At 38.6% G+C, this 27,565-nt stretch overlaps 1 protein-coding gene across 2 annotated transcripts in view; it reads left to right on the top strand.

Moving 5' to 3' along the window:
- Positions 1-520: 520 nt before the first annotated feature.
- PDCD6IP (programmed cell death 6 interacting protein) overlaps positions 521-27,565 on the top strand; it is a 32,664-nt gene continuing 5,619 nt past the window's right edge. Inside the window, exons 1-14 of one of the 2 annotated variants that reach the window (XM_080385886.1) lie at positions 521-870; positions 6,964-7,018; positions 8,780-8,849; positions 12,104-12,231; positions 12,791-12,944; positions 16,112-16,212; positions 18,718-18,834; positions 21,195-21,417; positions 22,136-22,259; positions 22,955-23,132; positions 23,494-23,605; positions 24,433-24,602; positions 25,359-25,607; positions 26,954-27,088. In XM_080385886.1, coding sequence (XP_080242012.1) covers positions 665-870; positions 6,964-7,018; positions 8,780-8,849; positions 12,104-12,231; positions 12,791-12,944; positions 16,112-16,212; positions 18,718-18,834; positions 21,195-21,417; positions 22,136-22,259; positions 22,955-23,132; positions 23,494-23,605; positions 24,433-24,602; positions 25,359-25,607; positions 26,954-27,088 — 2,022 coding nt within the window. In that variant the 5' untranslated portion in view covers positions 521-664. Of the gene's footprint in view, positions 871-6,963; positions 7,019-8,779; positions 8,850-12,103; positions 12,232-12,790; positions 12,945-16,111; positions 16,213-18,702; positions 18,835-21,194; positions 21,418-22,135; positions 22,260-22,954; positions 23,133-23,493; positions 23,606-24,432; positions 24,603-25,358; positions 25,608-26,953; positions 27,089-27,565 lie in introns of both variants that reach the window. The other variant, XM_080385885.1, reaches the window with a different exon arrangement.

Here is a 27,565-nt window from a genome sequence, read left to right as displayed (position 1 = left end):
TGCCTTATACTGCCAAGAGCGACACTTCGACATCTGCGACAGAGAAGCGTTTTACTTCATTTAAAATAGCTGTTCTTGGGGCAGGTTGCGCATGGGACTCTTTGCTCCCCTCTAACGCGCTACAAGTTCGACATCTCACCAACGTTCCAGTCGCCACTACTCCTACGGGCGCGCCACGGCCCGCGTTACCGGCCAGCCAAGCGTCCTTCACCACAGCTGGGCTCCGCGCCCGCGTCTCTCACTAGACAGCGCTGCCGCAGGGGCAGCACTCGAGCTCTCCGCCCTCCCCGGGCTCCAGACGCCCTCCCCGCCCCACACCAAGCTCCTCCAGCGCCCACCCGCGCCGCCAGGCCCGCTCCCCTCGGTAAAACCGCGCAGTTCCCGCCGGCGGTACCCGCCGCCCTCCCAAGCAGCGGCCCCGAGCAGCGGGACGAGCCCGGGCGCGTCTCCTCAGGCGCCTGCGCGGGGGGCGGGGACACGGCGCGGGGCGGGCGCACGTGACGATCCCGCGTGACGATCCCGGAAGCACGGGGTACGGCCGCGGCGCGGGCGGGTGTCGGGACGGGGCCGTGTGGAGCGGAAAGGCAGCGCCCGAGCGGCGGTCGACGGCGGCGGCTGCCCGCCTTCTCCTTCTCCCCTCCCCCCCGGTACCCTGCGCGGCGCCATGACGAACTTCATCTCGGTGCAGCTGAAAAAGGCCTCGGAGGTGGATTTGGCCAAGCCGCTGTGCAAGTTCATTCAGCAGAGCTACCCGGGCGGCGACGCCCAGGCCGAGCACTGCCGCGCCGCCGAGGAGCTCAGCAAGCTCCGCAAGAGCGCGCTCGGCCGCCCGCTCGACAAGCACGAGAGCGCGCTCGAGACCCTCCTCAGGTAGGGGCGGGCGAGCGCCGGGCCGGTGCAGCCCCCCCGCCGCGCCGCGCCGCGCTCACCCCCCGCCGCGCTCACCCCCCTCCGCCGCTTCCGGTGGGACGGGCGCGCCCCCCCCCGCCCCAGGTGCGCTGTGCGGCCCCAGCGGCAGCCCTGGGCCCTGGGCGCGGCGGAGCGGGTCCGGGCGTGGGCGGGGCGGGGAGGTCGGGGCTGCCGGGCCGGCTCCGGCGGCCTGTGGGCTGCGTGCCCGCCTCGCCGCCGCGGGCCTGTCCGGGCGCCCCCTCCCGCGCTGGGGTGGCTGGAGGCGGCCCGGGGCCTTCGCCCTCGCCGCGCCGCCTGGCTCCGCGGTCCTGGGGTGGCGGCGGGGGGAGGTCCTGACCCGGGCCGCTTCCCCGTGTTTGCGGCGTGCCGGTGCCGGCTGGGTTAGGGCACAAGGGACCGACTGTTATGCTTCTCAGAACTGATCGCGCCTGTGTTTTGTGTTACGTTTTGCTGTTTTTTACATTACTTTTGTAATGTCTGTAATGTTTTTTGTTTTGTAATGTCATTTTTATACTACCTTACTGCTTTCTTGTAGGTTTTGCTGGGATTCTTGTTTTGGTGTGTGCTTGTTTTTGTGTTGTGTGTAGTTTTTTTTATTGTAGTGTTTTTCTTCCTTGTTTTTCTGTGTTTAGCGACTTACTAATGTATTTCCAAAGTTACATCCTCACTTTCTACCGAACGTGCTTCATTTACTATCAGAAAATTTGCTGGTGTATCTCTTGTGCCAGGATTATTGCAAGTTACGTGAGCAAAAGATTGATCTGTGCCTTCTGCCCAGTAAACTGCATAAAGCCTGCTTCAGGAGCAACTGCTCTGACATCTGCAAAAGCACTCTGCCTTCCTTGTCTCTAGAACGTTCATGGATTGCAGTTATTGATTTACTGTGGTAATCCTGTTCCCTTTCTCTAGATTAGAATTATTTTGAGCCCGTTTCTTTGTAGCTCATCTACTCGCTGAGGTCACTGTGATTCATTCACTAGATTTAATATTGGAGTACACGTTGCTATTTGCAAAGCTGGGGTCAGAGATTCGCAGTACCAGAATATGGGGTTTTTTACCTAGTGGTAGGAACTTTTATCCCTCTTTTAAAGAAAAAATAAAAATAGAGGTCCTTTCTAGGATAAGAAGTACTTGTAGACGTGACACATTTCTGTAGTGTCATGAACAAACAGAAATACATCTGATGTTCACTAGAATTAACTTATAAACTTAAAAAAATGAAGAGGAATAGGAAAGAAGTGACTTATTTGTAAAATTAATTAGTGATGTTTTTTGAGTTTATCAACCCTTTGCTGGGTGTTAAGGCTGTAAAAGCTATGACTGTACTCATGGTGTTTTACAGTATCTTTGTAGTTTCCTGGTCTATTCCTGTTTATGACTGTGTATGCTTTTGAAGGTCAGGTGCGTAAGAAGCTTCTATGAGCTGAAAGAAGGACTCTGCTAGCCACACTGAAAGGCATATTTTTATCTTCCCTTGGATGCTGGAATTGAGCTTCCTTTTCTGATGGTGCCAATCCAGTTTGTCATTAGTTACTGTCTGGAATCCCTGCTTGGCCCAGCCATGTGATAGGACTTCACCCTATCTAACAGCTCTACACTGCGAAGAGCAGGCTGCCCTCACTTCAGTTCTGGCCTTTCTCTTGCACCATTTCTGGAAGGCAAAGGGTGTATGTGGCTTTCTGAAGGTGAGCAACTTGAATGAGTTCAGTGGAAGGTCAGGTGAACATCAGAGCCGTTAGAAAGAGGATAAAAGTAGTGTTGCTGAAAGCTAAGGGGCTGAGAGGGAGCTCCCTCTTTCAGTGCCGGCAGGTCATTAAATTAATTCAAGCCATAGTATGCAACTTCATCTCAGGTTTTCTCTCTGAATAATGAAGGGAAACCACTTGCAACTGTGTAACAACAGTTTTCCTTTTGAGTCAATTCATATGCAGCAATACGTTTTCTTTGCTGTTGAATCAGTGATCGGCAGGTGACTTCAGGGGCCCGGGTGCTGTTGCTTACTGCTGTTGAAGTAGTCGGGAGGTGTTGAGTGTGGGCACTGCACTGGTGACATCTTACATGTGAACACAAAGTGATATTCCTGCTGCACAGGAGCTTCTCTCATAAAACACCTGCATTTTTAATTGTATCGTTTGAGAATATCTGTTCCCTTTACAGTGGAAGTGAGTTAAGATGAATGTCTGAACTAACTGTAAATTAGAGAAAATAACAGAAGACATCCAACTGAATGTTTTATCCCTAAAGTTATCAGTGGTTTGCCCCATGTATGACCATTTATATTCATGACAATTGCTGGAAAAGAAGTTTGTTCTTATTCTGTAAGAATATTCTGACATATATTCTGTTAATATTCGGTAAGATGCAGTTACTTTAAAAAGTCAGACTGTTTGCACACCCAGAAGTTTGAAGTATCCAGCTGAGCTTATGATAGAAAGAGCACAAGCATCCGAGTGCCTTGCATTTCCTCTGAAAATTCCCTTACCCCTCCAGCTTCCAGTATTTTCCTGTTGCTCTTTAAGAGTTGTATTCAGTCTTACATTAAAGTTAACTACAGGAAGATTTTTGCTGGAGTTTAAAACTGGTTTGTTAGTGAAGTAAGGTTTTAATTACAATGTGGATACCCTTTGCATACATTTACTTCTTTGTAGCTGTTTATAGACCATAATACGTAGTAGAGCAGTGAAGACCATTTAACTGTTAAGAAATGAGGGCTTAATCTTCTGCTAATTAATCTAGGATTTGCCCATGGTTTTGTAACCTTTAGAAGCCTTGTTTTGCTGAGTAGTTTACTGCAGAATTTTCCTTTTAATAAAGAAATGAACTTAGTAGCAGCCCCATTTCCTAAGCAAACACTGACCAGTGAAGTGCATGGTGTGCTGTTGTTCAACTTATGAACACAAATGCTCATGGAGAAGTATTTGATAGACACTGTGCTCCTTTTCACTGGGTAGCTGGTAAAGACTTCAGCCTGCTTCCAAGCTTGCTTTGTTTTGTGAGAATCTGAGTGCTCTGAAGGTGACATAGGTGAGCTTGGTACAGGTGTTTCCCCTTAAATTCTGTCATAGCAGATCTGATTTAGTGTGGTTTTGGTTTTTTTTTCTCCAACCCCCCTCCCCGAGTATAATTACAGCTTGAAGGGGTGCCTTGCTTCCTCTCTTAATATTGAGGATTGCCTCGGCTTCATTTTCTTTTTCTGGAGGGATGGGATGGTGGTGCAGGTTAAATTGATCTAATTTTGCTAACAACTCTTGCAGTTCTTTTAAAAACATGAAAAGGGGGAAAAGAAAGGGGAGATGTCTCATTTTTATTTTGAATGGTCAAATTTTCTGAGGGCTGAAAGTTGCAGTTCTGGTTTCCAGCTGTGAGTTCGGGATGCCAGTTCTTACCTAGAAGAGTGAAGACAGATCATGGACTCTTTTATGTTCTTTTGAAGGAGATTTTTCTTTGATTCTTTGAAGGGGGAACAGGATTTGAGGTTCTTAATGCAATATGTATTTTAATTAAATTCTAATCTAAACCTTGATTTCCAACTCATTTGGCTGCTGTAACTCATTTTTACTAGTGTTTAGGAGTGTGTAATGCTGGTTTTGGTGGAAGATTGCAGTACTTCAGGGATTAGATCTGTGCTGCTGCTATCTGCCCTCCCTTTCATTGCTGTAGTAGGAGCTCAGGCAGTTGATGTATTTGCGTGGTTTTCTGTAGTTCATCACTTGAAACATGCAATGCTCATCTGTGTGGTGTGGCAACTTCTGTTTGTGTCTTGGTAGTTAGATTACTGTAAACTTTGTTTTCCTAACACTGTTATGTTTACTCGCATCCTTCAGTGTGTAACTGACATGCACATCAGATGTGGCCTTTTCTTAGATACTTTTCTTTGTACTGCTAGTTTTATGCTGTTTTGTGGTTAATGCCTTTATTTACCACTTTTTTTTAATGTTTAGTTTATGTATACCATTATTTTTATGTATGTTTAGCTACTGCTAAAAAAAACCCTAAATGATTTTACATGTATTTGGTTGTGGTTTCTTTTTTTGGTCTGCAGAGTTTTAAAGACTTCTTAAATCTTGAGTAGGATTTCAAGTTCTTTAATTAGATGAAATGACATCGTATGCTTGAAATAGTAATCAAAACAGTAACATAAGTTCTGAACCAAACAAAAAGCCCTGTGTTGCTGGTATTCATTGATGTTAAATGTAGCAATGTGCATATTTGGGAGGAACATACCTCCTTGGCTTATTTTCCTTTTCTTTGTGGTTCTATTGACATACAAAGAATAGTCTGTTTGCAAACAGACGCTGCTTAGGCGCACCTGACTTCACAAGGACGTTTAACAAGCTTTGCTTCTTGACTCCTCATGGCAGATAAGGACTAGGTGATGATGAAATGTAGGAGGACAGCTCTGCTTTATTGTTGTCTTTTGGTTAACAAACTAAATTGAGGCAGGAGGAGGCAGCATGAAAAATCTCCATTTCTTTGTGATGCTGCGTGCAAGTTACTTATGTTGAAACCAGGCCAAGGCAATGAAGGCAGTGAATTGTAAATGTATCGGTTGCAGTGATCTTCAGTGCAAGTTGTTTTCTGTTTGTGGTTGGCTGTTTTTTTTTGTTCTGGTTTTTTTTTTTTTTTTTTTTTTTTAACTATACCTTTCACAGACTTTCTAAGTTGTTAAAAGTAAAAACTATTCTTGATTAAATTGCTGTCACAGATAAACTGCAGATTTTTTTTTTAATCTTGGGAACAATTTCTTTCAACTCAACTATTAGTGAAAGTCCTGCTGGGTTACTGTGGCAGATTATTGTAGTTTTTGATACGGTTTATTATATTGTGTCTTAAACTGCAGTGGTGGCTCAGCTGAAGTCAGAAACCTGTAGTATTACATATGTTGGCAGATAAAATTCACTGAAAAATATGCTAACACTATTTTAATTGTTGTGTATGACTTCTAAAAAAATATGTATTGCCTGCAGAATGTAGGCCTTGTACATCTGCTTCATGTCTACATCAGTAGTGATGAGTATTTAATAACGTAATGTAAAGAAACAGGAACAATGTTAGCCCTGTTTCACAGACTGTGAAACTCATTATTACAAGGTGTTTTGTATATTGGAAATATAAATTCTTAAAAAAAGAATTTGACCGACATAATTTTGGGTGTATGCCCATATGGCAAGTGCTCCAAGGAGAATGTAGGAAACAGGCTTCACATGTTATGTGTTCTCAGCAGTTGGCAGACGTTTTAAATGTTTTTTAAACATTTTCTGTTCTGCATCCAGCCTGTCATGTTTAACAAGTGTTGCAGGTGTAGGGTACAACTCAAGAAAACTTTGAATTGCTCACTGTTGCCTGGAAAGATTGTGTGAAGGGACTGTGCTATACTTGTTGTATTATCTTTCTGGCATTCTTCCCTAAACATCTTCCACTGTGAGTAGACAAAATATTGGCACAGACAAACTTCTGGTTTTAGTTCACTGTGACTACAATATACTCTAATGAAAACTAAGCTTGCAACTAAAGAATTTGATCAAGGATTAGGTTCTCCAGTTGGTACTGTGCAAGGCGAATGGCATCTATTTTAAATATGTTGAAGTTTAAACAGATGAGTCAGGAATTGTAGGGGAGTGGAATATGATGTTCAGATCAAGAGACTGCAGTGTAGCTTGTTAATGTTATGTTAAATGCTGTACTTAATTTACTTTTGCAGCATGACTTCATGTCTGATGCACTCTTTGTCTCCCTGCATGTATGCAGGGACTTCTTTGCATGAAATTATTTTCTAATCCACCCTCTGTCAGAAAGTGGAATGGGTCAGCTTTGTCTGTGCTACTCTTCTACTTCTGAGACAAGGTTTCCATGTTATCAGTGGCAGTGTACATGCTACTGGACTTGTTGTTTCTCTGCTGAAAAAAGTCCCTTTAGGCAAAATTTCTGTCTGTCCTGCAAGTCCTCCGTAGTTACAAATGTGCTTCACAACTTATTTTTGCAATTTTCCTCATGTGCCAGAAACAAGACTATTAATTTTTTTTTTATCTAATGGCTGTTAATTCCCTTTTTTAGATACTATGATCAGCTGTGTTCAATTGAACCGAAGTTTCCATTCTCTGAAAATCAGGTAAGAAAACTTACCAAACTATTAAACTGAATCATGGCAGCAATGAGAGATGATTTCCAAGCCTGTACCGAACCTGCTAAACAGTACTTGTCTTGGGCAAGGCATTTAATCTCTTTGAGCCTTGTTTTCCTAATCTCTGTTTTCTGGTCAGTGCTCACACATAGTCTATACTGAAACTTCACCTCTAGTTACCATAATTGTCTTTATTTTGACTTTGGCTAGTGGTCGTTGCAGTTTAGGTCAGAAAGGGCTGTGCTGTGCTGATTCCTCCTCAGCTCTCGTTTTTCCAAGAAGTTTATGTCATACTATGTTCTAAAGGCATCTTAAAACATAATTTCTATGGGAAAACCTTTAGTAATGGGTGGAGTATGATCTTTGGTTTTGGAAGTAGAATGGATGTTGCATTCACAACAGGTAACAGAATATGCCACTTAAGAGCTGACCACTTTATTCCTGCCTTTGCTTCTACAAATGATGTAATTTTTGTTTAGATATGGTGTTAATTAATTTTTTCCCCCTACCATATTTCTTTAGAATCCTGTCTTTAAGGAGAAATTCATTGTAACTCCTGCCTATTGAAATTTTCCTCAGTGGAGACTGGAATAGAATTTTAGGCTCCGCTGTTTTGGTGGAAAAAGATGCAGGTTTTCTTTGGATGTGTTTACAAATAGGACAGAATTTACATTAATGACAAAGTCATTTGAATGGTAGTGTTATGATTAAAAGAAAAAGTGTCTTTCAGACTCACAGGTTACAAGTAAGGGATTAATTTTAATGCAGTTCAAACTGATTTGAGTTTTACATGTAGCTGCATTCACTTGTAGCCAGAGCCAAGAACTGCACTGTGTTTTTTATCGTGTAAATGTTTTGATACGGTAATCGGAAGACCTTGAGACATGGAAAACTGGAAAGCTTTAAGAGCAAGTTCTGCAAATCTGTAAACTGTTTCATGAAAGGGAAGTAGTAGTCAGTGGAAGTGGCAATGAGCAGCTGTTGACCAGAGCTTCCTGTGCTAGCGTTCCTGCTAGAGGAAAATACATTATGAAACAGTACAGTGCTCTTTCTGAAGTTACTTCTTCTCTCCCCAGCCACTTTAAAATGAAGAATTTTGTTTTTTCTGGTGTGATGCCAGTTGCCTTCAGCTAGTTTGACCAGCTGAATAAGGAATCAGATTGTGGAACTTCAGAACCGATTCTGTGAAGCATTTGCATTGTCTATGAAATAGATGATGAAAATGTAATAAAAATGACACTGGTTTTACTTGCATTCTCTTTCCTGACTGTATTTCCTGATAATGCTGCTATAGAATTAACTTATAAAGATGAGTGAATTTTGGTATTACAAAATAGTTCCAAATATGCTAGTAATTTGGAACAGTGGAAACTGCCTGGTTGAGTGGTTCCCTTTAACTGTGACTATACCAGACTGTTAGACTTCTTGCAAGGGTAGTATCTTGGTTTGGAAATAAATCTATTTGTCAGTCAGAATATGAGCGAAGATGAGACGTTATTTTGAGAACTTCTGTCTTGTCTGCTTGAAATGTTTTGAGCAAACCAGCAGGAAGGAATAAAGGTATAATAAAGTTTTAAGTAACTCTTGACAATTCCCTGAAATTTCCACAATGTTTGTGATGTTACAAGGAAATTAAATGTGTTATGCAATTAGAAAATAAAATGATAAATATGTGGATTTGGGATGTTTTCTGAAAATTTCCTATTTAATTCTGGAAATATAAAGATCTTTCTTTTTCACAACTTTCAGGTCTGTGTAACATTTACATGGAAAGATGCTTTTGATAAAGGATCACTTTTTGGAGGATCTGCCAAATTGGGTATGTGAATGTACAGAAAGTGCAAGTATTAAAGATACAAAATTTTGAGTATATTTTTATATAGCTGAGTTGTTAATAGTCTTTCTAGTATTCTCAACATAGCTTTCAAATGAGTTCAACTATATTGGTAACAAATAACTCACTTTGACGTGGGTAATGAATAAATGGGCAACATGCAAACAATTTCTATAAAATTGAGATTTAATATTAGTTTTCTGGAGGAACTAATAGATGTGCAGTCTGATAATAGGTGTGCTGTCTGCTCCTCTGACTTTTTCTGGGAGCAACCCCAACTGACATTAATCAAAATTGTTCAAGTTAACATTAAGTTCCAGTAGTAGGTTTTTGTTATACAGCTCTTCCTGTTCTAAATTAGTAAGATCCTCATGAGATGTGCTTGTGAGTGAGTGGGTCCCTTCCACAAAGAAGGGAGCTGGCTTCAGTAACCTAGTCTGCTATCACATGTTCTTCAAGAGAACAGAAGGATCTGCCTGTGCCCTGAAATTATTCTCCTATCACTTATTTTTAAAACATTTTCATACAGATTTGAACATGTAGAACAAAAAAAACCCCACCTGCGTTTGTTTCCTGCAAACATAAGGAGTTTGAATCTATGTTTTGTTTTAGTCTTATAGGGACAATTCTGCACAGCAAATTGAGGATTATTAAATGGATTTGGAACACTTGCCAATAGAGAAACTAAGACTAAATACTTCTCAGTGAGGAGCTATTCAGTTCAGTGTCATCATTCCTTACTGCTTCTATTTATACCTAAGTGTTCTTGACTAGCATTGCAAGATGGTCATTGCAATTTTGAAGCTCCAGACAAAGCCTGAAAAAAATGTTACATATTCTCTTCTTAGTTTTTTTTAAAGTTTGTTTCCTTTATATAGTTCTTCCTTAGCAACTACTGGGAATCCTTGTAGTTTTCCATGTTCTGAATACATTTGCTAAAGTTGTGCTTGTGTGAACTGTGTGTGTAAGAATGCACTGAATTCTTATGTGTAAGTAGATAGTACACACCTTTCCTTGTTTTATTTTCTAACTGTTCTAAGTCATCCTTCTGGATAATTTGAGACCTTCCTGAAGATGCTGTGTTTTTCCTCAGAATTTGGTTGGTTCTGTCGTCTTTGGGGCTTGCATTTCATGATGATTGAATCTTGTTTCGTAGTAAAGTTCAGAATATTATGACTTAAACATAGTCTGCAAATTGCCAGAGATTTATAATAACTGTGAGAAAAAGAATTGGTAATCATAATGTTGATGATTACCCTGAGAATTTGAGTAAAGGTGATGTTACAGCAGCTTGAGAAAGCTTACTTGTCTGTGCGCTAATTATATACTCATCTAAGTAAACTGTGAGTCAGATGGCCAGAGATTTATGCAACAATCAGTGTGAAATATCAAAGAAATTCTTACTGAGATGTGCATAATGCTCAGTTAACAAGCAATGGAATAAGTTCTATTTTGAAACTTTAAAGTAGATCTTAGGTGAAAGAAATTAACAAAACCAGTCTTTAGTGTGTATCTTAGAGTGCTGTATTGTGGATTATCCAGACGCTGCTTTCCACATCAACTGTGTGTGTGTGTCTGTATTTCAGATCAGAATTAGCAGTGAGGTTTCTCAGTGTAAAGCAAAGCTTTCAGTTACTGAGAGAGCAAAATTTCTGTTGACTTCTAAGAGGAGGTGATCTTCTCTCCAGATGGAAAGTCAATGTAAAACTCCTTTGACTTCAGTGGGGCCAAGATGCAGTGGTATAACTTAAGAGTTCTGGCTCTCACTGTGGTGGCAAACTGTTTTCTTCCCATCTTCCCCCAAATCCCAAGTCTGTGTTGCAGGGGTAGCTGACATACTGTGGCTGCTTGAAAAGTGACCCAGTACACAGCATGGCGTGCCATCTGAAATATGTTGGCTTAAGTTAATAGGTAGAGCTATAAACAGATAAGTCTGAGGAAAATCTATATTGCGAAGCAGCTGTTCTTACTGTAGTAAATCACACTTGAGATGCCGTCCACAGTATAAAGTTATTCTGTATATAATTTTGTAATTCAGAAACTTTAAAGCTGTATTTTCTTGCCTTGTGTTTTAGTCTTTTGAACGATGTGTAAGTTGTACAAGATATTTTTAGAAAAATTCTGGCAAGTAAAGTACAGAAGAGGGATGATCTAGGTAAATTATGGAAACAAAATGGAAACATGGCATGTCAGATTCATGGCTGCTTGTCTGACAATTTCGTGCAGGTCAGGGAATGTTAACAGAAGCTTCAGAGATGTTAGATAAATGTGTAGCTGTGTAAGAAGGCTGGATGTTAGTGAAATGAAACACACGTGCCTCTTTAGTACTGTCAATGTTTTAAGGATAGCTTAAAAGTTTTATTTGTGTTTGTGAAATTAAAAATTCACTAGTTGAGTTTTCTGTGTTCTCCAAAAGGAGTGTCTAGACACTTTAACAGTAATGAGAAACTACTGTCTGCAGTTAGATTTTTCCAGTGCTTGCATGTAGCCAATAACCTTTTGAAAGCAATTAATAGATACAAAATGGTTCCTGTTCAGGTATTACTGTTTCTAGAAGTGTGGGCTCCATCCTCTGGGACTGTGAAGTACTACAGGAGTTGAGTCTGGACAGGCTACACTGTTGTGTCGTGAGCACAAGATTTAAGTAAATGCTTAACTGCTTCAGTACACATAAAACCAAGATATTTGTCAACATTTTCAGTCTGAAGCAATAGCTTTGAGAGATGAAAAATTCCCTGCATTTCAAAAGATAGAATGTACAGAGCTTGTACAAATCTTTGGTCTCAATGAGAGAAAGGTCGTTCATCTTGCATTCAAGATATGGTATGAACATGTAATTGGGCAGTTACTGCAAAGTGATTAATGCATGGAAGTTCATATTTCAGATTATCCTTCAGTAATGAATGTATTTCTGTATCTTCAGGAGCCAAAAAGCTGTACTCTAGTTAAAGACTTTCAGATTATTTTGTGTATTGTATAGATTTTCATACCACTTTTATGCCGCTTTCTGTAGTTCATCATGTTGAAAAATTTTGTGGAAGTACTAGATTAGACTACGTAAAGCCTTCAGAAGGGAGATGACTTTGATTTTATAAGTCCGGTTTGTTTTTTGTTTTTGTTTTTTTTTTGAAACTGTTGGTATCTTTAAGTACAGATGTGAGTAGTATTGGCCTCACCTAGGATGCTAGACTACTGAAGTTTTTCTTACCAGTATGGGTAACTGTGTGTCTTGATTGCAGCTCTGGCAAGCTTGGGATATGAGAAGACCTGTGTTTTGTTCAACTGCGGAGCATTGGCAAGCCAGATTGCAGCAGAACAGAATCTGGATAATGATGAAGGCCTAAAAGCTGCAGCTAAGCACTATCAGGTACAGAGGCTCCCTGCTTATGCCTAAAATACAGATTTATTAATCTTAGAACAGCTAATAAGTATGTCTCATTTTTAAAGCTATATATGCACATACATAAATATATATACATAATTTTCCCCTCTTAAGTACAAAGGTGGATCGGTGAAATACTTATTTACCAGCTTTGAAGGATGGAATTCCATACAGTTCTCCATACTCCTTTCCCCAAGTGTGTTGGTAACTAATAACCTTCAGCTTGAGATTTAATAATTTTAGCTAGTATAAATTTTAGTTTCAACAAAGTATACAGTAATAATCTTCTTTTGTGGAATGCATTAAGGCTTCCATGTTCTTATGCCATTAGGTGTAGTCAATATACATTTACTCAGCCTGTTTTGATAAATGTCTCTGTGTAAGTGGCTTCAAGAACAGGGATTGTTTTTAGTGGCTATACAACAAATGGGAAACCACAGAGTGAAAAAGATATTTTGTGTAAATTGTTGTACATATTATATTTGTAAGAGGAAAAAATATGTTTGGAAACATGAATGGCAATATACTATTTTGTTTTACTTAGTTTGCGAGTGGTGCTTTCCAACACATTAAAGACACGGTTTTGTCAGCCTTGAATCGTGAACCCACAGTGGACATCTCTCCAGACACGGCTGGAACTCTCAGTCTTATTATGTTGGCTCAAGCCCAGGAAGTGTTTTTTTTGAAAGCTACAAGAGGTATATGTTTTTTGCTTGTATATTTGTGTTCATTAAAACTTCCTCAAAAACTTAAAAACAATTTTATGTTATTAAGAGCTTGCAAAGGGCCTTTCAGAAGTTCTTGTTTTTCCTTTACTGATTCTCCCCCCCTCCTCCCTTTGCAGGTTGTTAAACACAGACTATGGATGCTACTTAAGGATTTGTCTAAGGTTCACCTGACAATGCAGTTTGCCTTTCCTTTCTTTTAATGCCTAAACCCATTAGTTTTCATCTTTACAAATGATTTTGCTGGTTTATATTTTTTAATTTTCCCCGTTTAGAACAAAAAACCTTCTTTAAATGAACTGAGAGTATTAGAAATGGTGCATAGAGGGGTTGCCACTACTCCTCTACTCTGTCAGGGGAGTGATTTAATGAGAGTTTAGAAAGAAATGACTGTGCTAGGAGACAAAGGAGGTTTCTTAAGAGTTTAGGGGAAACAAATTTTGTTTTGATTGCTCTTAATTTCAACAGAGGAACTGTTTGACAGAGTCTGACTCTGACAATGCTCAGTTTATTTCAGAAAGTGAAATTCTGCAGGTTGAACAAAAAATTGTCCTTAACTGTTAAAGACTAATTGTGAAATACTGGTTCAGAGGCTGCATATTTTAATACAACTATTACAAAGCATATGCTTCAAAGAATTTTCCTGTGGAACAGTACTATCCTTAGTGCAAGATCTCTTAGTCTTTGCTATTCTGTTTTGCTCTCTGTATTTACAAAAAGTTGTGCATCTAGGAATTACAGATACCTAAAAGTAGAACTAAGGACATAGAGGTCACACGTGATTGCCCACCAACTGCTCTCTCTCCCCATGTTGTTGGGAATACAGTGGAGGAAGATAGTGGTTATCATAACTGGGATGTTTCTTCCCTTCACAGGGAAGACATGAACATTCTTGTAGCCTACTGCTTTTTAGGAGAATCTCAGTGAGAAACTATTGTCCTTCAGCCAACTGATAAGTTATGTTTACTGGTAGCAGTTACTTTAGTATGTATTGCTTTGAAATACGTTTGGGTAACAAATGCTTGAAATGTCCTTCAGAGATGGAGCAGGCACTTACATATTTGTCATACAAAATGAGGTCTTATGTCACCTTTTTGATTTCTTCTTATCCAAAACATGAAAAAGACAAAGCAAGGCTGATCCAAAACCCATGTGTGCTCAGTGAACTCAAGGTTTTTGTGACTACTCCCAAGACCAGAAGTCTGCCAGTGTTAGGAGGACATTAAAGTTAATAATCATCTGACTATAGAGGCTGTAGATTTTGCCAGATGTAGAGATTTTCCCTGGCTGGAAAGACATTTTGTGAAGTAATGTTTGACAACGTGATTAGCTTCAGAAACCCATTTTGAAAGTGGAAATGCTTCAAAGTTTGATCTCACAACTCAAATTTAGCTTCTTGCTGCATTGGCTATTTACCTTACCTGCAACTTTGTTTTTTTCTTTTATGTGAGACAGTCCATTTAGTAGTTTACCAGCTGACAATGGTATTTCTGATAGCACTGAGTTTATTCACAAGTTGAAAGGAAGCAGAAGTGTTTGGCAGAAACCAAACTGGTCAGTCAAATCTGACTCCACTGCATAACCACACATCATTTCTTCAATTTCTGAGCCTTGCTTAAAGTTTTAAGTTTCCTTAAATCTCCATATGTTCAGTAGTCCATCTCAAGGCTTCTGTTGTAGTTGCAGTATTTTAAAGATACGTGGCTAAAACCTAATGCTTTTGGATGGTGAAAGATTTATCCTGAGCCGTCTGCATTGACAAATGAGTCTCCTCTAATGTGTCCTTTGTTAATGGAAATTTAGTTAATATTAGTTAATATGCCAGGGTTGTTCTCGTCGTCCGTGGCCCCCGCCCCCCCTCCCTTTTTTTTTTTTTTGGCTTAGAGCTCAAGCTCTGTGAAGGGAAGATGCAACTACCATACACTAGGTGGGGCTACAAGGACAGTCTAGTTAGATTTTACTTGTTTGGGGTTTATTAAATATTTAGTGCACTGGACAAAAACATTCTAGCAAAGGAGTAAGTTATTGGATCTCACAAGCTCCTTTCTCTCCATTTGTCATCTGGATTCTGTTCCACAGTGAAAAGATCTTTCTGGCATACTTTAAATGCATTTACCTCATAGAAGGTAAATGTATTGCATCGTAGCTTGTGCCTGCAGCGTTGTAGATACCGTGTGTGAATATGCTGGAATGAGAAGACCACTTGGAAATTCTTTTTATTTAATTTGGGCGATTAAGCATACTCTGCAGACTTCTCTGCATACCCTGCACTCATGTTTATCATTCTGGCAGTGCATATAAATCACCCGAATCGGAGGATATTTGTTTGTAAGGGCAGTTGTTTAGAGTGGATGGCCAAAGTGCAAAGTTTGATTGCCTGCCTTCTCTTGAAAGGCTGTATTACTATTGCAGGCCAGAGATTATTATAAAAGGAGATAGATGAGCATGTTCCTGTTTTAACAGTTTTGGCTTCAGGAGCAGGGTAAACATGTGAGGCAGGGAATACTATTGCTGCTAGGCTCATGAGGCTTTGATATGAAGTAGTGGATGCCACTTGGAGGAACTGTGGGGTTTTTTTATGTCTAGGAATGGCATTTCTATGCTTGCTGTAAGCCAACGTTGGTATGGACTGCCGCGGAAAGGACCAGTCCCTTCTCTTCTCTTGCACTTCAGCATATTTTGAGTTGGCTTAGAGAACAGATCCTGCTGAAAATTAAGGTTTTTTTTCCTAACTAGATTTCAGCTAGATTTTTTGACTATGGCTGCACAAACGCTTGTGTGGCGCAGGGGAAGGGCTGGGAACAAGCTGCCAGAGTTAGAGTGGGACTGCAGCTTTTGTCGGCAGCTTGCCGTTGGTGTGAGATTAAGCATCACTCTTTATCCTGCATAAATGCCAGCAGCTGCCAGAAGATCTGTTGTACACCTGACCAAATCTTGAGCTTCATGGCTGAAGTAGAGAATCTGGAAACTGCTGCTGAATGTCAGGAGAGAAGAATGGGATTGCTCCTTTGAGCTATAATGTAAAGCTATACCCTTAGAATGCAGTTCTTTCTGTTTGAAGATGAAGTAATTTACCTGTTCGCTTGTAGAAACTGATGATAATCATAACTGTTGTTTGTTTTCTCTCGCCCTCCTGCCAGATAAAATGAAAGATGGTATCATAGCTAAACTAGCTAATCAAGCTGCAGATTACTATGGTGATGCTTACAAACAATGTCAATATAAAGATACTCTGCCCAAGGTTAGTAACTCTCATGGAAACCATTTGCGATCTTCTGTTATTGTGAATAACTGTTATTGTTTACAATGTACTCGATAAAATACACCTAAAATGTATCCTCAAGAAAAGCTGACCTATTGCTACATTTAAGGGAATTAAACCTGTAATTTGAAAAACAGCGAAGAATCTAGGAGGCAAAAGATAGTGTGGCTTTTTTAAATAAGTAAAATCTTACTACATGAAGTGTGTTCACTTGCGATGCGTTTCTTTTGAAGTCAACTTGAAATGTTTGTGATAGCATTTAGGGATGCTTTCTTAGTACTTAATGCCTTACTACATCTGTTTTTCAAACTAACAACTTTCTAATGGGGCTTAATTGGCTTCTAGTTTCAATGTTTTCATGTGAAATATGCTGTCTTGTTGACAGCATGAATACAGTGGTACTGTTCACTTACCTGTTAATGAAAAATATGTTTGGAAGTCCCTGTGTGTCCTCTGTCCTTCTGCCTGCCTTCTCCTCTTCCTGTGCCCCAAAACAATCTTGATACTTCAAAAATAAGCAAGTTTTCAATGTATTTGTTATACAGTATATGTTCAAAGAGCATGAAAAAACCACCTTCTGCATCTTCCCAAAACCAACAACACTCAAATGAACAGTCAAGGCTAAACTGAGATAATTCTGAAGTATCAAGTGTATCAGTTATGTTCATATCATAAAACAGTAGAGAACCTGTTGTACGGTGTTACAAGTGTAACAGGTGGATAAGATTTACTTCGATATTGTGGGACTCTTGAAATCTGTATCTAGCTAAGTTGGAGATTGTCTTCTGTAGTGCTTCTTTCTGAACATCCATGGGAAGCATCCCTTGTTGCTAATTTGCAGTTATTTTTCATTCACTAATAGCTTTCAGTGTCTGTCTTGTTAGAAAAAAACTGTGGAATATACTAGATTTACTAAAAATACATTAGAAAAGTACTAAAAATATTTTTACCATTGATAAATGGAAGTTTTTGATGTTTGGTCCTGTAACTTAATATGCAGTCATCAGCAAATACTTGGGCAATTATTTGACTAAGGCACTTTTATTCCCTGTGGGGGGAAAAAAAACCAGGTAATGTTCATTCCCCCCTGCTGCCCTCCCTCCCCCCAGGTTTCTAATGCAGAGTAGAATGATAATGGTAGAAACTGTATGGGTAAGGGCTACTGAACTAAAGTAAAAGTGTGCATTTTTATTCTTAAGCAATTAATTAACACAAATTACTTTGTAGGCTAGTCAGTGGCCTTTTATATGTGTGTTTGAAAACAATATTGTTTTTTTAAAGTTAAATTGGTATCTTGCTTGGCTGCAGCTTGATAGATTCTTCTATGTATGCACGTATTTCCTCTCATGCTTTCTGTAGCATTTTACAGATTGGGGCTATTTCTCACTTAGGTATTATGTTTGATTGATTCTGAGAGGCAATGAGATATAACAAAGCCGTTGCTCTGTCTTTTGTTGTTGTGGACCTTTCTAAGCCATAGATCTGCTCCCTGTTCCAGTTGCCAAGTAATCTGCCAGTTGATTATTTGAAGGAACATAATGAGGTTTGCTGGTTCCGTGAGTTAACACCAGGTCTGAGAAAAGCTACATGTGTAGGACTGTGAAATAGAGGCTGACTTGGGATGTCAGTCCAGCTGTAAGGCCTCCCAGACAGCTTTGTCTTCCAAATTTACACCCTTTTTTACTGGTTTTGGTTTTTTTTTTTTCTCCCCCCTCATCTCTGGGTGGCGCAGTGGGTTTGCACAAATGTGAAGCAGGTCTTTATATACTGAGGTCTTTAAAACACCACTCTGGTTTTCCAGTTTTTGATTTAAGAAATAGAACCGTAAGGCCAAATCCTTGATCAAAGACCATGCCTATACTGTGGGCTGCAGCATAATGTCTTCTTCATGTCTTGGTACTCCTGCAGAGATAAGTTCATTTATATAAAAGCATGAAAATGACTTTTAAATTGCTTTCTGTTTCAGTAGTTACTGGTCCTCTTTATTCTTTGCTTTCATAATTGTAGTTACTTTCTTGATAAGCCTGCTGCTGTTCTAAGTGTACTTTGTTAAGAAAACACAGAGAAAACAAAAAAACCCATCCCACCCAAAAGGCCTGTCGTCTTCCCCCTGCCCTTGTCTTGGCTTTTTCTTGGGGGTATTTGGGTGTGTTCTTGCAACTATCCTTTCTAATACATGCATGCATTTCTAATCTTTGAAGTAAATGTTGGGACTTCATGGCTTGAATGTAATTTGTAGTTTATCTAAAATAATGGACACTAAGAATTTTGCAGCAACAGATAAAAAAACCAAATGCCAAAACTGGATTAATCAGTGCAAAGTCATGTGGTATCAGACATTTACTTCTAATGTTTTAACCGATCTAAACCATTAATTGGGTGATTCTAATTTCCTTTTCTTCTTCCTTTTTCTTCCTGCATCCCATGTTGTCTGTGGTGGTTAATGTGGTTGGACTTTCCCCTGGTCAGTATTTTTATTTCCAGGAGGTGTTTCCTGTTCTGGCTGCAAAGCACTGCATTATGCAGGCCAATGCAGAATATCATCAATCTATCCTGGCAAAACAGCAGAAGAAATTTGGTGAAGAAATTGGGAGGTTACAGGTGGGTAATTTTCCTTCTTCTCTGAAAAATAAGGGGAAAACTTTAAATCTTGAAAAGCTAGTTCAGAGTTCTAAAATTCAAGTAACTAAGAGTGAAATGTATTAAAAAATTGTAGAGCATGTTTATCATGTGAATCAAATTATTAGCAGTTGCAGCGATGAGTGGTATCTCTAGCTTTTATAAAGGTGTGTGCTTAATGATTTTTGGACGATTTGATACTGCTTGACATGTTAAGTCTGTATCTTTGTTTGCATAGGCTTCATATCTTAGTATAGCTAATAAAACAGATTCTTAATAAATTTTCCTAAGTTAAGTTATTACAAAATCCTCAGAACGTTAAAGTTCTGCCTGGTCTATACCCAGCTCCTTTCCTGCAATCCTCATTTAAATCTGAATAATTTTTGAAAAACGTACAAACAATTGTGTTTTTAGTCTTTATAATTTTTTTGTCTCTATATCTGGTTTCTAGAGGGACTCAGATGTTGTAATGAGTAAGGTCCTCTCATGTTTTTAGTACAGTATGAAAGAAAATGGCTAAAAAGGAACTACTTCAAATCCCTTCATCCTTAGAAAAAAAAATAATGAAGTGCTGCTTCAACTGACTTTATAGGATCTGTGTGCAATATCTGTTTACTGATAATGCAGGAGAGTTTCAAAATGTCAACATCTAAGTCTCTGAAGTTACCATTATGCATTTATTGACTTGGTGGAGGGTGGAGCTTGAAACTTTTTTGTATGCTTGCATGACAGTGAAGTGCCTATATGAACTTTTAATAGCAAGCTGTTGTATTATGAATTATTAGGTGGTAGATGAAGGTGTATCTGTTCTTGAGTTTCAAATCTGCCTAGCAGACCTTATTTTCTGGGACTCTACTGTAATAGGATATTGATTATTTTTTTATTAGTGCTCACCTGTGACAGGTCTGGCTATACCAAAGTTATTATCATTAAGTTACATAGTAAATCAGTTTGTGTCCATGATTTTTCCATGTTGTGTTAGAGGGAGTATCCCTTCAAGCTGAACAGTTAAAGCTTGGGTTGTGTGTTTTTTTTTTTTTTTTTGTGAAGCCTGAAGAGCTTCTCTACTCCACTATTACTTATTTTAGCACTGCTTCATGAACAGCATGTAGTCAGAAGTTAAAATCCTGTGTCTTGTTTAATGCACTTAGTAAGATGAAACGTAATTCGTGTTCTCTACAATTACTAAAATAGTGCTTCCATAACTAGTGCAAATTAGAGGTTTAGTACCCTTTTTGTTGAGGCTTTGAAAAATTAAGTTGCTATAAAATAATACTTTCTTTTTATTTCTTTTTAAAAGCTAGAATAAAGATGGATTAAATTGTTAATCTTCCCCCACTCCCCACCCCAGAAATTCTTCCAAAATAAAGTATCTATGCACACCCCTGTTTCTTATCTCATTTTCTGTTTCTGGCAAGTGCTAGTTAGACTGTAGTATTGTATCAAACCAAAACCACTGTTGTGTGATTTATGGCACAATGGAAAGTGGCAAAAAAATCTCAGCAAACTTCAAACTTTACTTCACTTCTAAAGTAGCTCAAGTTTCACTTCAAAATCCCAAGAAGTTTGAATCTGAATTGTGGCGAGTTTATGTAAACCTCAACTGACATTGCTGCTTACTGTTTTGTTTTTACGCATCCACAATACAAATGTGATCAGGATTGAACAGTTGTGATCAGAGGACAATGTTTTGTCTTGCATCCATCCTGCAGTAAACTGGATGTAGGAAAATCAGATAGGCTGAGCCGACAGAGAGAGCAGACCTTATATTTTATTTTAATTTGCAGTAGGAGTAAAGCATACTTTCTGTAACTTCTGAGCTGAAGGTTAGATGGATTTAGTGGCAGATGTGAAAAGCATGACTCTGGCCTCTTACTTTCTGAATGTGAGCAAGGTTGAGAAACAACTTACAGTACCTGCAAAAGCAAGCTGTGTGTTTCATGGAACAACATGAAGATGGCACACTGCCTTTTTTAAAAAAATCTTGTTGTGAATGAGTGTTTGAAATGTTATTGCCTCTAACTCATGATTACTTCTTTTGGATTTTTGGGGAGACATAGTAAGGCTATTGTGAGATATTACTTGGTGACTGTTCTGTTTTTTGTTGTTGTGTTGTTTTTTTTTTTTTTACCCCAGTGAACTATTTCAACGAGTAAAGTCTCCTTTGTCCTTTTTAATAGGTAAGAGGGGAGCATATTTTCTTAAGGAAATAATAAATTGATCTTATATGTAGGCAGTAGTTATTTGGCTGACTGGGAAGCTCATATATTTTCCTAAGTATATGTGAAAGGGAGAAAGAAAAGTTTTTTTTTAATGGTTTTTTCTTTCTAATTTTTTTTTAGCATGCGGCAGATTTGGTGAAAACAGTGGCATCTCGTTATGATGAATATATAAATGTTAAAGATCTGGTTGACAAAATCAACCGTGCACTTACAGCTGCCAAAAAAGACAATGACTTCATTTACCATGACCGGGTTCCTGACCTGAAAGACTTGGAGTCTATTGGAAAAGCCAGTCTTGTGAAGTCTACTCCAGTTGTAGTTCCCCTCAGTCAGAAATTCACTGGTAAGCGAAGAGTGTGGAGCGAACAGGGTAGTTGTTAACTTGTGAAATCCATGGCCACCAAAGTTTGTACGATGAAAAAGTAGGTGTTTACTTATGAATTGTTAAGCATACAGCAGTGTTTTTGAAAGTGACTTTTGTCTCTTCCACTTTGTGCTACTACTTGATGATAAAAGTACTGGAAGAATAAACCACAGGTTAAAGATAATTATCTGCCATGTGCCCGTCTCTTAACAGATTTTTCTCAGATTTTCTCTGCAACTCTATTTCCTATATTAAAGCAACCTTTTTAATTTCAGGAGGAACAGTAATATAAGGGAAAGGTATCAGTTTGTGCAATCTTAACTAACCTGGTTGCTGCCCATCCATAAAGTTGAAAAATTTCAGTTTGTTGGCTGTACAGGGGAGTTGTGAAAAATGATCCTCTTTTTCTCATTTTCTTCCTTTAAAGAAGCAAAACTAGAAATGAAGCCTTAAGGAAAATCTGATTTGTAATCCTACAATTGTTTTAAATGTAATGCCTTTAAATTATTTCTAACTCATTTTCAGTCTTAAAAACTGAAATCTAAAAACCTTTAAATTGTGTATATTTTTAAGACATCTCGGAGTAAGGGAGCATAGCTTAAACTGTTTAGTCTCTGTACAAAAGAGCTGCGAAGATGTTTGTTTCCTTTTTAAAGTCACAGTGCAATTTGAGTAACTTATGCTACTTTAATTGCAGACCTGTTTGAGAAGATGGTTCCATTGCAAGTTCAGCAGTCTGTGAGCATTTACAACCAGAGAAAGGCAGATCTAGTAAACAGGCACATAGCCCAGATGAGAGAAGCCACAAATCTGGCGAATGGGTAAGTATGGCTTCTTGTTAAATTTCTCGAGGGGAGTTACAGAACAGCCTATAAACACTGGTTACCTTGCATCCTGCAGACATCCAGATTACAGCAGTGGATTTTTGTTACTGTATGGTAGGCTGGAAAACTTCAGCCATAGCAGGGTTATTTAGAACTACTTTTCTGCGGATGGTAAGATTGAAAGCTTATTAAGAACAAATAGTGTTTAATTTTCTTCAGTCTTCCCTCTTTTTTTTTCTTGGGAGTCTGACACTTGTTCCAAAAAAGTTCCAGCACGGTTAATCTAGAAGGATTTTCACATTCCAATGGTCAGCTTGATTGTACCAGTGACTCAATACATGATGTTTTTTTCCTCCAAAATTTTGTGCTTTAAAATAAATAGTAATAAACAAAATTTTATCAAGCTGAAAGACAGGGATCTCAAGGCAGTTAGTTCTTTATCTACCAGATACTTAATTCTGAAAATGTTTCCCATAATTGTAAGAGCGGGAAGACTAGGATTTCTTTTAGCCTTTTAAAGAGCATTGAAGCATATTTTTGGAGAGGTATAAGCTAGGAATAAGTTTACAGTTCTCAGTTTTGTTTCCATTGTAATTGACAGTGTGATTGTTTGGATAGCAGTGTTATTTACAGGATAAAGCTATGAGATAAAACCACAAACAAGTTGCTATTTAACATGTTGACTTTTTCAGTGTTTTGGCTTCCCTCAATCTTCCTGCTGCTATTGAAGATGTGTCTGGTGATACTGTTCCTCAGTCTATTTTGAACAAGTCTAAGTCTGTGATTGAACAGGGAGGAATTCAGACTGTTGATCAGCTGATCAAAGATCTGCCTGAACTGCTACAAAGGAACAAAGAAATTTTAGATGAAGTAAGCTTAGCAACTGTTGACAATAAAACATTCTTAAAAAGCACCACCGCTGAACTTTTAAAATGGCAATAGAAAATGTGTGCAATTATCCAAAACATCTATAACTTCAACAGCACTTCAAAAAGTGTTTAGTCCGTACAAATGTATGTAGATGTTTCCTTACAATACTTCGTTTTTAAAACTGTTTGGAGGAGGGGAAGTATTCTACAGAAATTTGGGTGATTTGTGCCTGTTTTCTTATTTGCCAAATTAAATTAACAATGGGATGTATAAGCATTCATTATATTTTCTACACTAGCTGTTTATTTTGTAACTTTCATGTTTAGGACGGTTTAATGTATGTATCATTTTACTTTTGTAGTCACTAAGATTATTAGACGAAGAAGAAACTACAGACAATGACCTGCGAACAAAATTCAAAGAACGCTGGCAGAGAACACCATCCAATGAACTCTATAAGCCTCTAAGGGCAGGTAAATGTCATGTTTCATGGTTTTGATTCTGTGAATGCTCTAAAAATGTCCATTCTCATCGTCCAGCTTAAAATAATTTTCAGTGCTCTGATATTATCTTTAAATATATAGAAATTTCATATAGGAGATGTTATGCTGAAATATCCTTATTGCAGTCTGCACCATTATTTGGAGTTGAGTGATGATGTGATAGCAGAGAGTTTGTTGCTGCTTTTGCACCCCTGGAGTGCATGTGCATCCTAAATTTTCAGGAAGCATATGTAATGAAAAATGGTTGCCCTCAGAAGAATCTGGTTGCAGTTAACTTTTAAAATAATTTAGTGTATTTTTCCTTGGGGTTGGTGGTTGTTGTGTGGTTTTTGTGTTTTTTTTTTTTTTTTTTTTTTTTGTTATTTCCCATCAAGGTGTTCTTTTTCTCTTTAATGTTTCGGGTTTTTTTCCCCCAGTAATTAGTCAAATCGCTCCGTGTCATCGCTATAGCATGTTTTCTGAGCACTTAATATGTACTGTTTTGAAGCTAACAAGGGACTGATACCACTGCCTTAGTTTGGCAAAGTTACAGGGGTTTAAATCTGGGGGGTAGCTGAAACCAGTGTTCATTCATAGTTTTGTATGCCTCTCTGGAGAATTATCATAGCTTCCTAGTTTATGCACGATTTAAAATGTAACTTAGAAGTAAGTTTTATTTATGTGTTAATAACTTTGTAATGTGCAGGCTTGTAATGTGTGAAGACTTGCTGAAAAATATCAAAACTGCTTTGGTGCAAGACTTGGATAAGACAAGTTTTGAAATAATGTAAACAAGCTTTTTTTCCTCCCACCACCAGAGGGAACCAATTACCATAATATTTTGAATAAAGCTGTGCAAGCAGATGGGCAAGTTAAAGAGCGCTACCAGTCTCACCGGGATACGATTGCACTTCTGTGTAAGTCAGAATCAGAACTCAATGCAGCCATTCCTTCTGCCAACCCAGCAAAAACATTACAAGGAAGTGAGGTAAAGCATTGAAATATTTTTCTGTTTTGAATAGAAGTGCTGTTCATCTTAACGAGGTGAACTTACATGAATTGGTGTGGAAGCTAATTGCTGGCTGCTCTTGTATCTGTCACAACTGATACAGGTAGTAACTAACATTTGGAAAAGAAGCGTATTTTAAACAAAAAGGCAACTTAAGTGTATTTTATTACACTTAGTGTGAGCAAGATCTATTGCCATGGACAGCAAGGCTGGTTGACTTTATAAAAGGAGTAATCCTTGATGAGTATTTTTGTTATGTAGGGTGCTGGGGTGTAGTGCTCAGGTCTTGGGGCGATCAGGTAATGTAAAAGAACGTGGCCCAGTATTTTAAATATTTCCACTTCCTTTCTGAGAAGGTCATGGCTTATCTACAGCCATGTAATTATTTTTTTCATAGGAGTGATTTGAAGGTAGTGTTTTTGACTATTTTTAGAATATACTATTGGAAGGTATCTGATCAGGTTTTTCTTAAAAAAAGTAGATTTAAAAATCTTTGTAGTAATTCAGTGTTGTTAGCGGAAGGAAATCTTTAGAGGAGAACATAGTTTGAGAAATTCTTGAAGATCTTTGTTTTGTTGCATTTTGTTATGCTTTGTCTTTTTAAACACATTTATAAATAAATACTCATACAGTAGTGTTCCCAGCATCAGTGAGGAGTGATGAAAAAAGTAATAGGGTATACTTTTGCAGTAATTCCTCTAAACATGCTCACTTCTGACTATTTTTATTGCCTAGGTTGTTAATGTCTTAAAAACTTTGCTGGCCAATCTGGATGAAGTTAAGAAGGATAGAGAACAACTGGAAAATGACCTGAAATCTGTAAACTTTGACATGACAAGCAAATTCCTGACTGCACTTGCACAGGATGGTGCTATAAATGAGGAGTCCATCTCTTTGGCTGAGCTGGAGAGAATCTATGGAAGTTACACACAGAAAGTTCAAGAGTCTCTAAAAAAGCAGGAAGAACTTCTGAAAAACATTCAGGTACAATACCCTTATGCCTTCTTCCTTCCTCGTAAACTAAGGGGCAATGATTACTTCTCCAGTGCTTTCAAAATGTCACTTTGCTTTCTACTCTGTTTTGCTTGATAATCTGTTGTAGGCCAGTTGATACACCTTTACTCCTCTGATCACTGAAAAATAGAGGTGTTTTTTGTGTTCACTGGAAAGAAAATGTGACTTGTCAGAAGACCCTCCCAGAGCTCCAGTGTAAATTCTCTTGGACCTTTTCTTGGCCCAATTCTGCAGATGGCTTTGCCCTTGAAGGAGGCTGAACTGGTGTGTTAAAAAGCTTTTGGGTTTATTTTGATTTTTCCTCTCATCCTATCTTAGTATTCTGGTAAAACAGGAGACCCATCGTTACAGTCTACTAGAAGACATTTTGGGTCTCTGAAGTCCATTTCAGTTTATCTTAATTTCTGTTAATAACATGCTTGACTTCTAGCATGTGCAAAGCTCATCAAAGTAAAAATTTATGATAATTTCCCATTTTATAAATCTATTTATAAATTCAGCCTTGTCAGTAACACTAAAGACAGGTACCTGAAACATCTGGCAAAAAGTCTTAGTGCTTGGACAAGTGACAGTAGTGACGCGAGTATGGTTGTGCCTATTTGTGCATGAGATCACTAGCAACTGATGACTACATCTTGGCTTGCAAGAATGAGGGGCTTTTCCAAAAGGGAAAAAATTGTTTCTAAATGACCATGTTGTCAGTGTTTATCAAGGATTTTGTATTCAGTTGTTTTTTGACAATAGTATACTTCAAAATCTTGATGGATATTCCTTTGATATTTGAATGTCCCGGAGTTCAAGTTTGGCTGCTTCTGCAAATGGAGTAGTCTAATTTTTTTTTTAAGATTGCTTGTTTTCTTTTTTCCCCAAAGAAATGAGATGATCCTTCTGTAAATTTTCCACTTCCCTGTTCTCTTAATAGCTTGACAATGTCAACCAAATTTGATGTAGTACTTCTTAAAAATACTAACTTTCAGTGTGGTTTTACGAATATCAATGGAGAGTAGTACAGGAGAGAGCCTAATTAGTATAGTGTCTGGAGGAGAGTCTGCAGTATGAGCTTGAGAATTAGCTGAAGGCAGCAACAGAATAGGTAATTAGCTGATACCTACTGCCAGGGCGTTAATGTAAGTATAGTTCTGAAATAGCCACTGCACTTGGCAGATGGCAAGTGTTGGGTAGTAGAGTGTGTCAATGGAAGGTGGGGAAAGGCAGGTATTGGGAAAAGGGGGTAGAAGCAATAAGAGGAAAAAAACCCCAAACATATAGGACTAGCTTGTGTTATTTTCACTGCTTATTTTTTCCCTTCTTTTAAGAATGCACATCAGGATTTTTCAAAGATGAAACAATCAAACAATGAATCCAACTTAAGGGAAGAAGTTTTGAAGAGCTTAGCTGTAGCAAATGATAACTTCGTGGAACTTGTAGCCAATTTGAAAGAAGGCACAAAGGTACGGTAATGCTTAAGGGTTTGGAATGACAGTATTTACACAATGAGATGTGAATAAAATCGTAATGAAATTTGCAGACATGCTAGATGAGAGGCGCATTTTTGAGGATTTTACTGCTGAAGTGAGGTTGCTTGAGTTTTGAAGGTTTTGACAGCTGTGAAATGCTTCTTTGTTCTTACCTGAAAAGTAAGTTTTTCTGAGCATTGCTTGATATAAAATAGGAAAAGTTATTAATTACAGCTGAGTGACTGGTGCTGAAGTATCCAGATGAGCCAGTTTATCAGAGGAATTCTTTGGTCTGTTCTCCCATGATATTTAATCATCTTATCAAATTTGTGTTTTATATACTGCTCTTGCATACATGAGGAAACATGAAGAGGGCTTTATTCACCTTGCTTGGTTTGATCTGGGCTTCTGGAAAGTGCCTTTCTGCTTCTGTACTAAGTGCTTTGTGGTGGTTTATTGATAGCTCACTAG

This window comes from Falco punctatus (genome assembly GCF_963210335.1).
Source record: "Falco punctatus genome assembly, chromosome: 4".
NCBI lineage: Eukaryota > Metazoa > Chordata > Aves > Falconiformes > Falconidae > Falco > Falco punctatus.
This window is presented reverse-complemented; position numbering and strand designations above follow the sequence as displayed.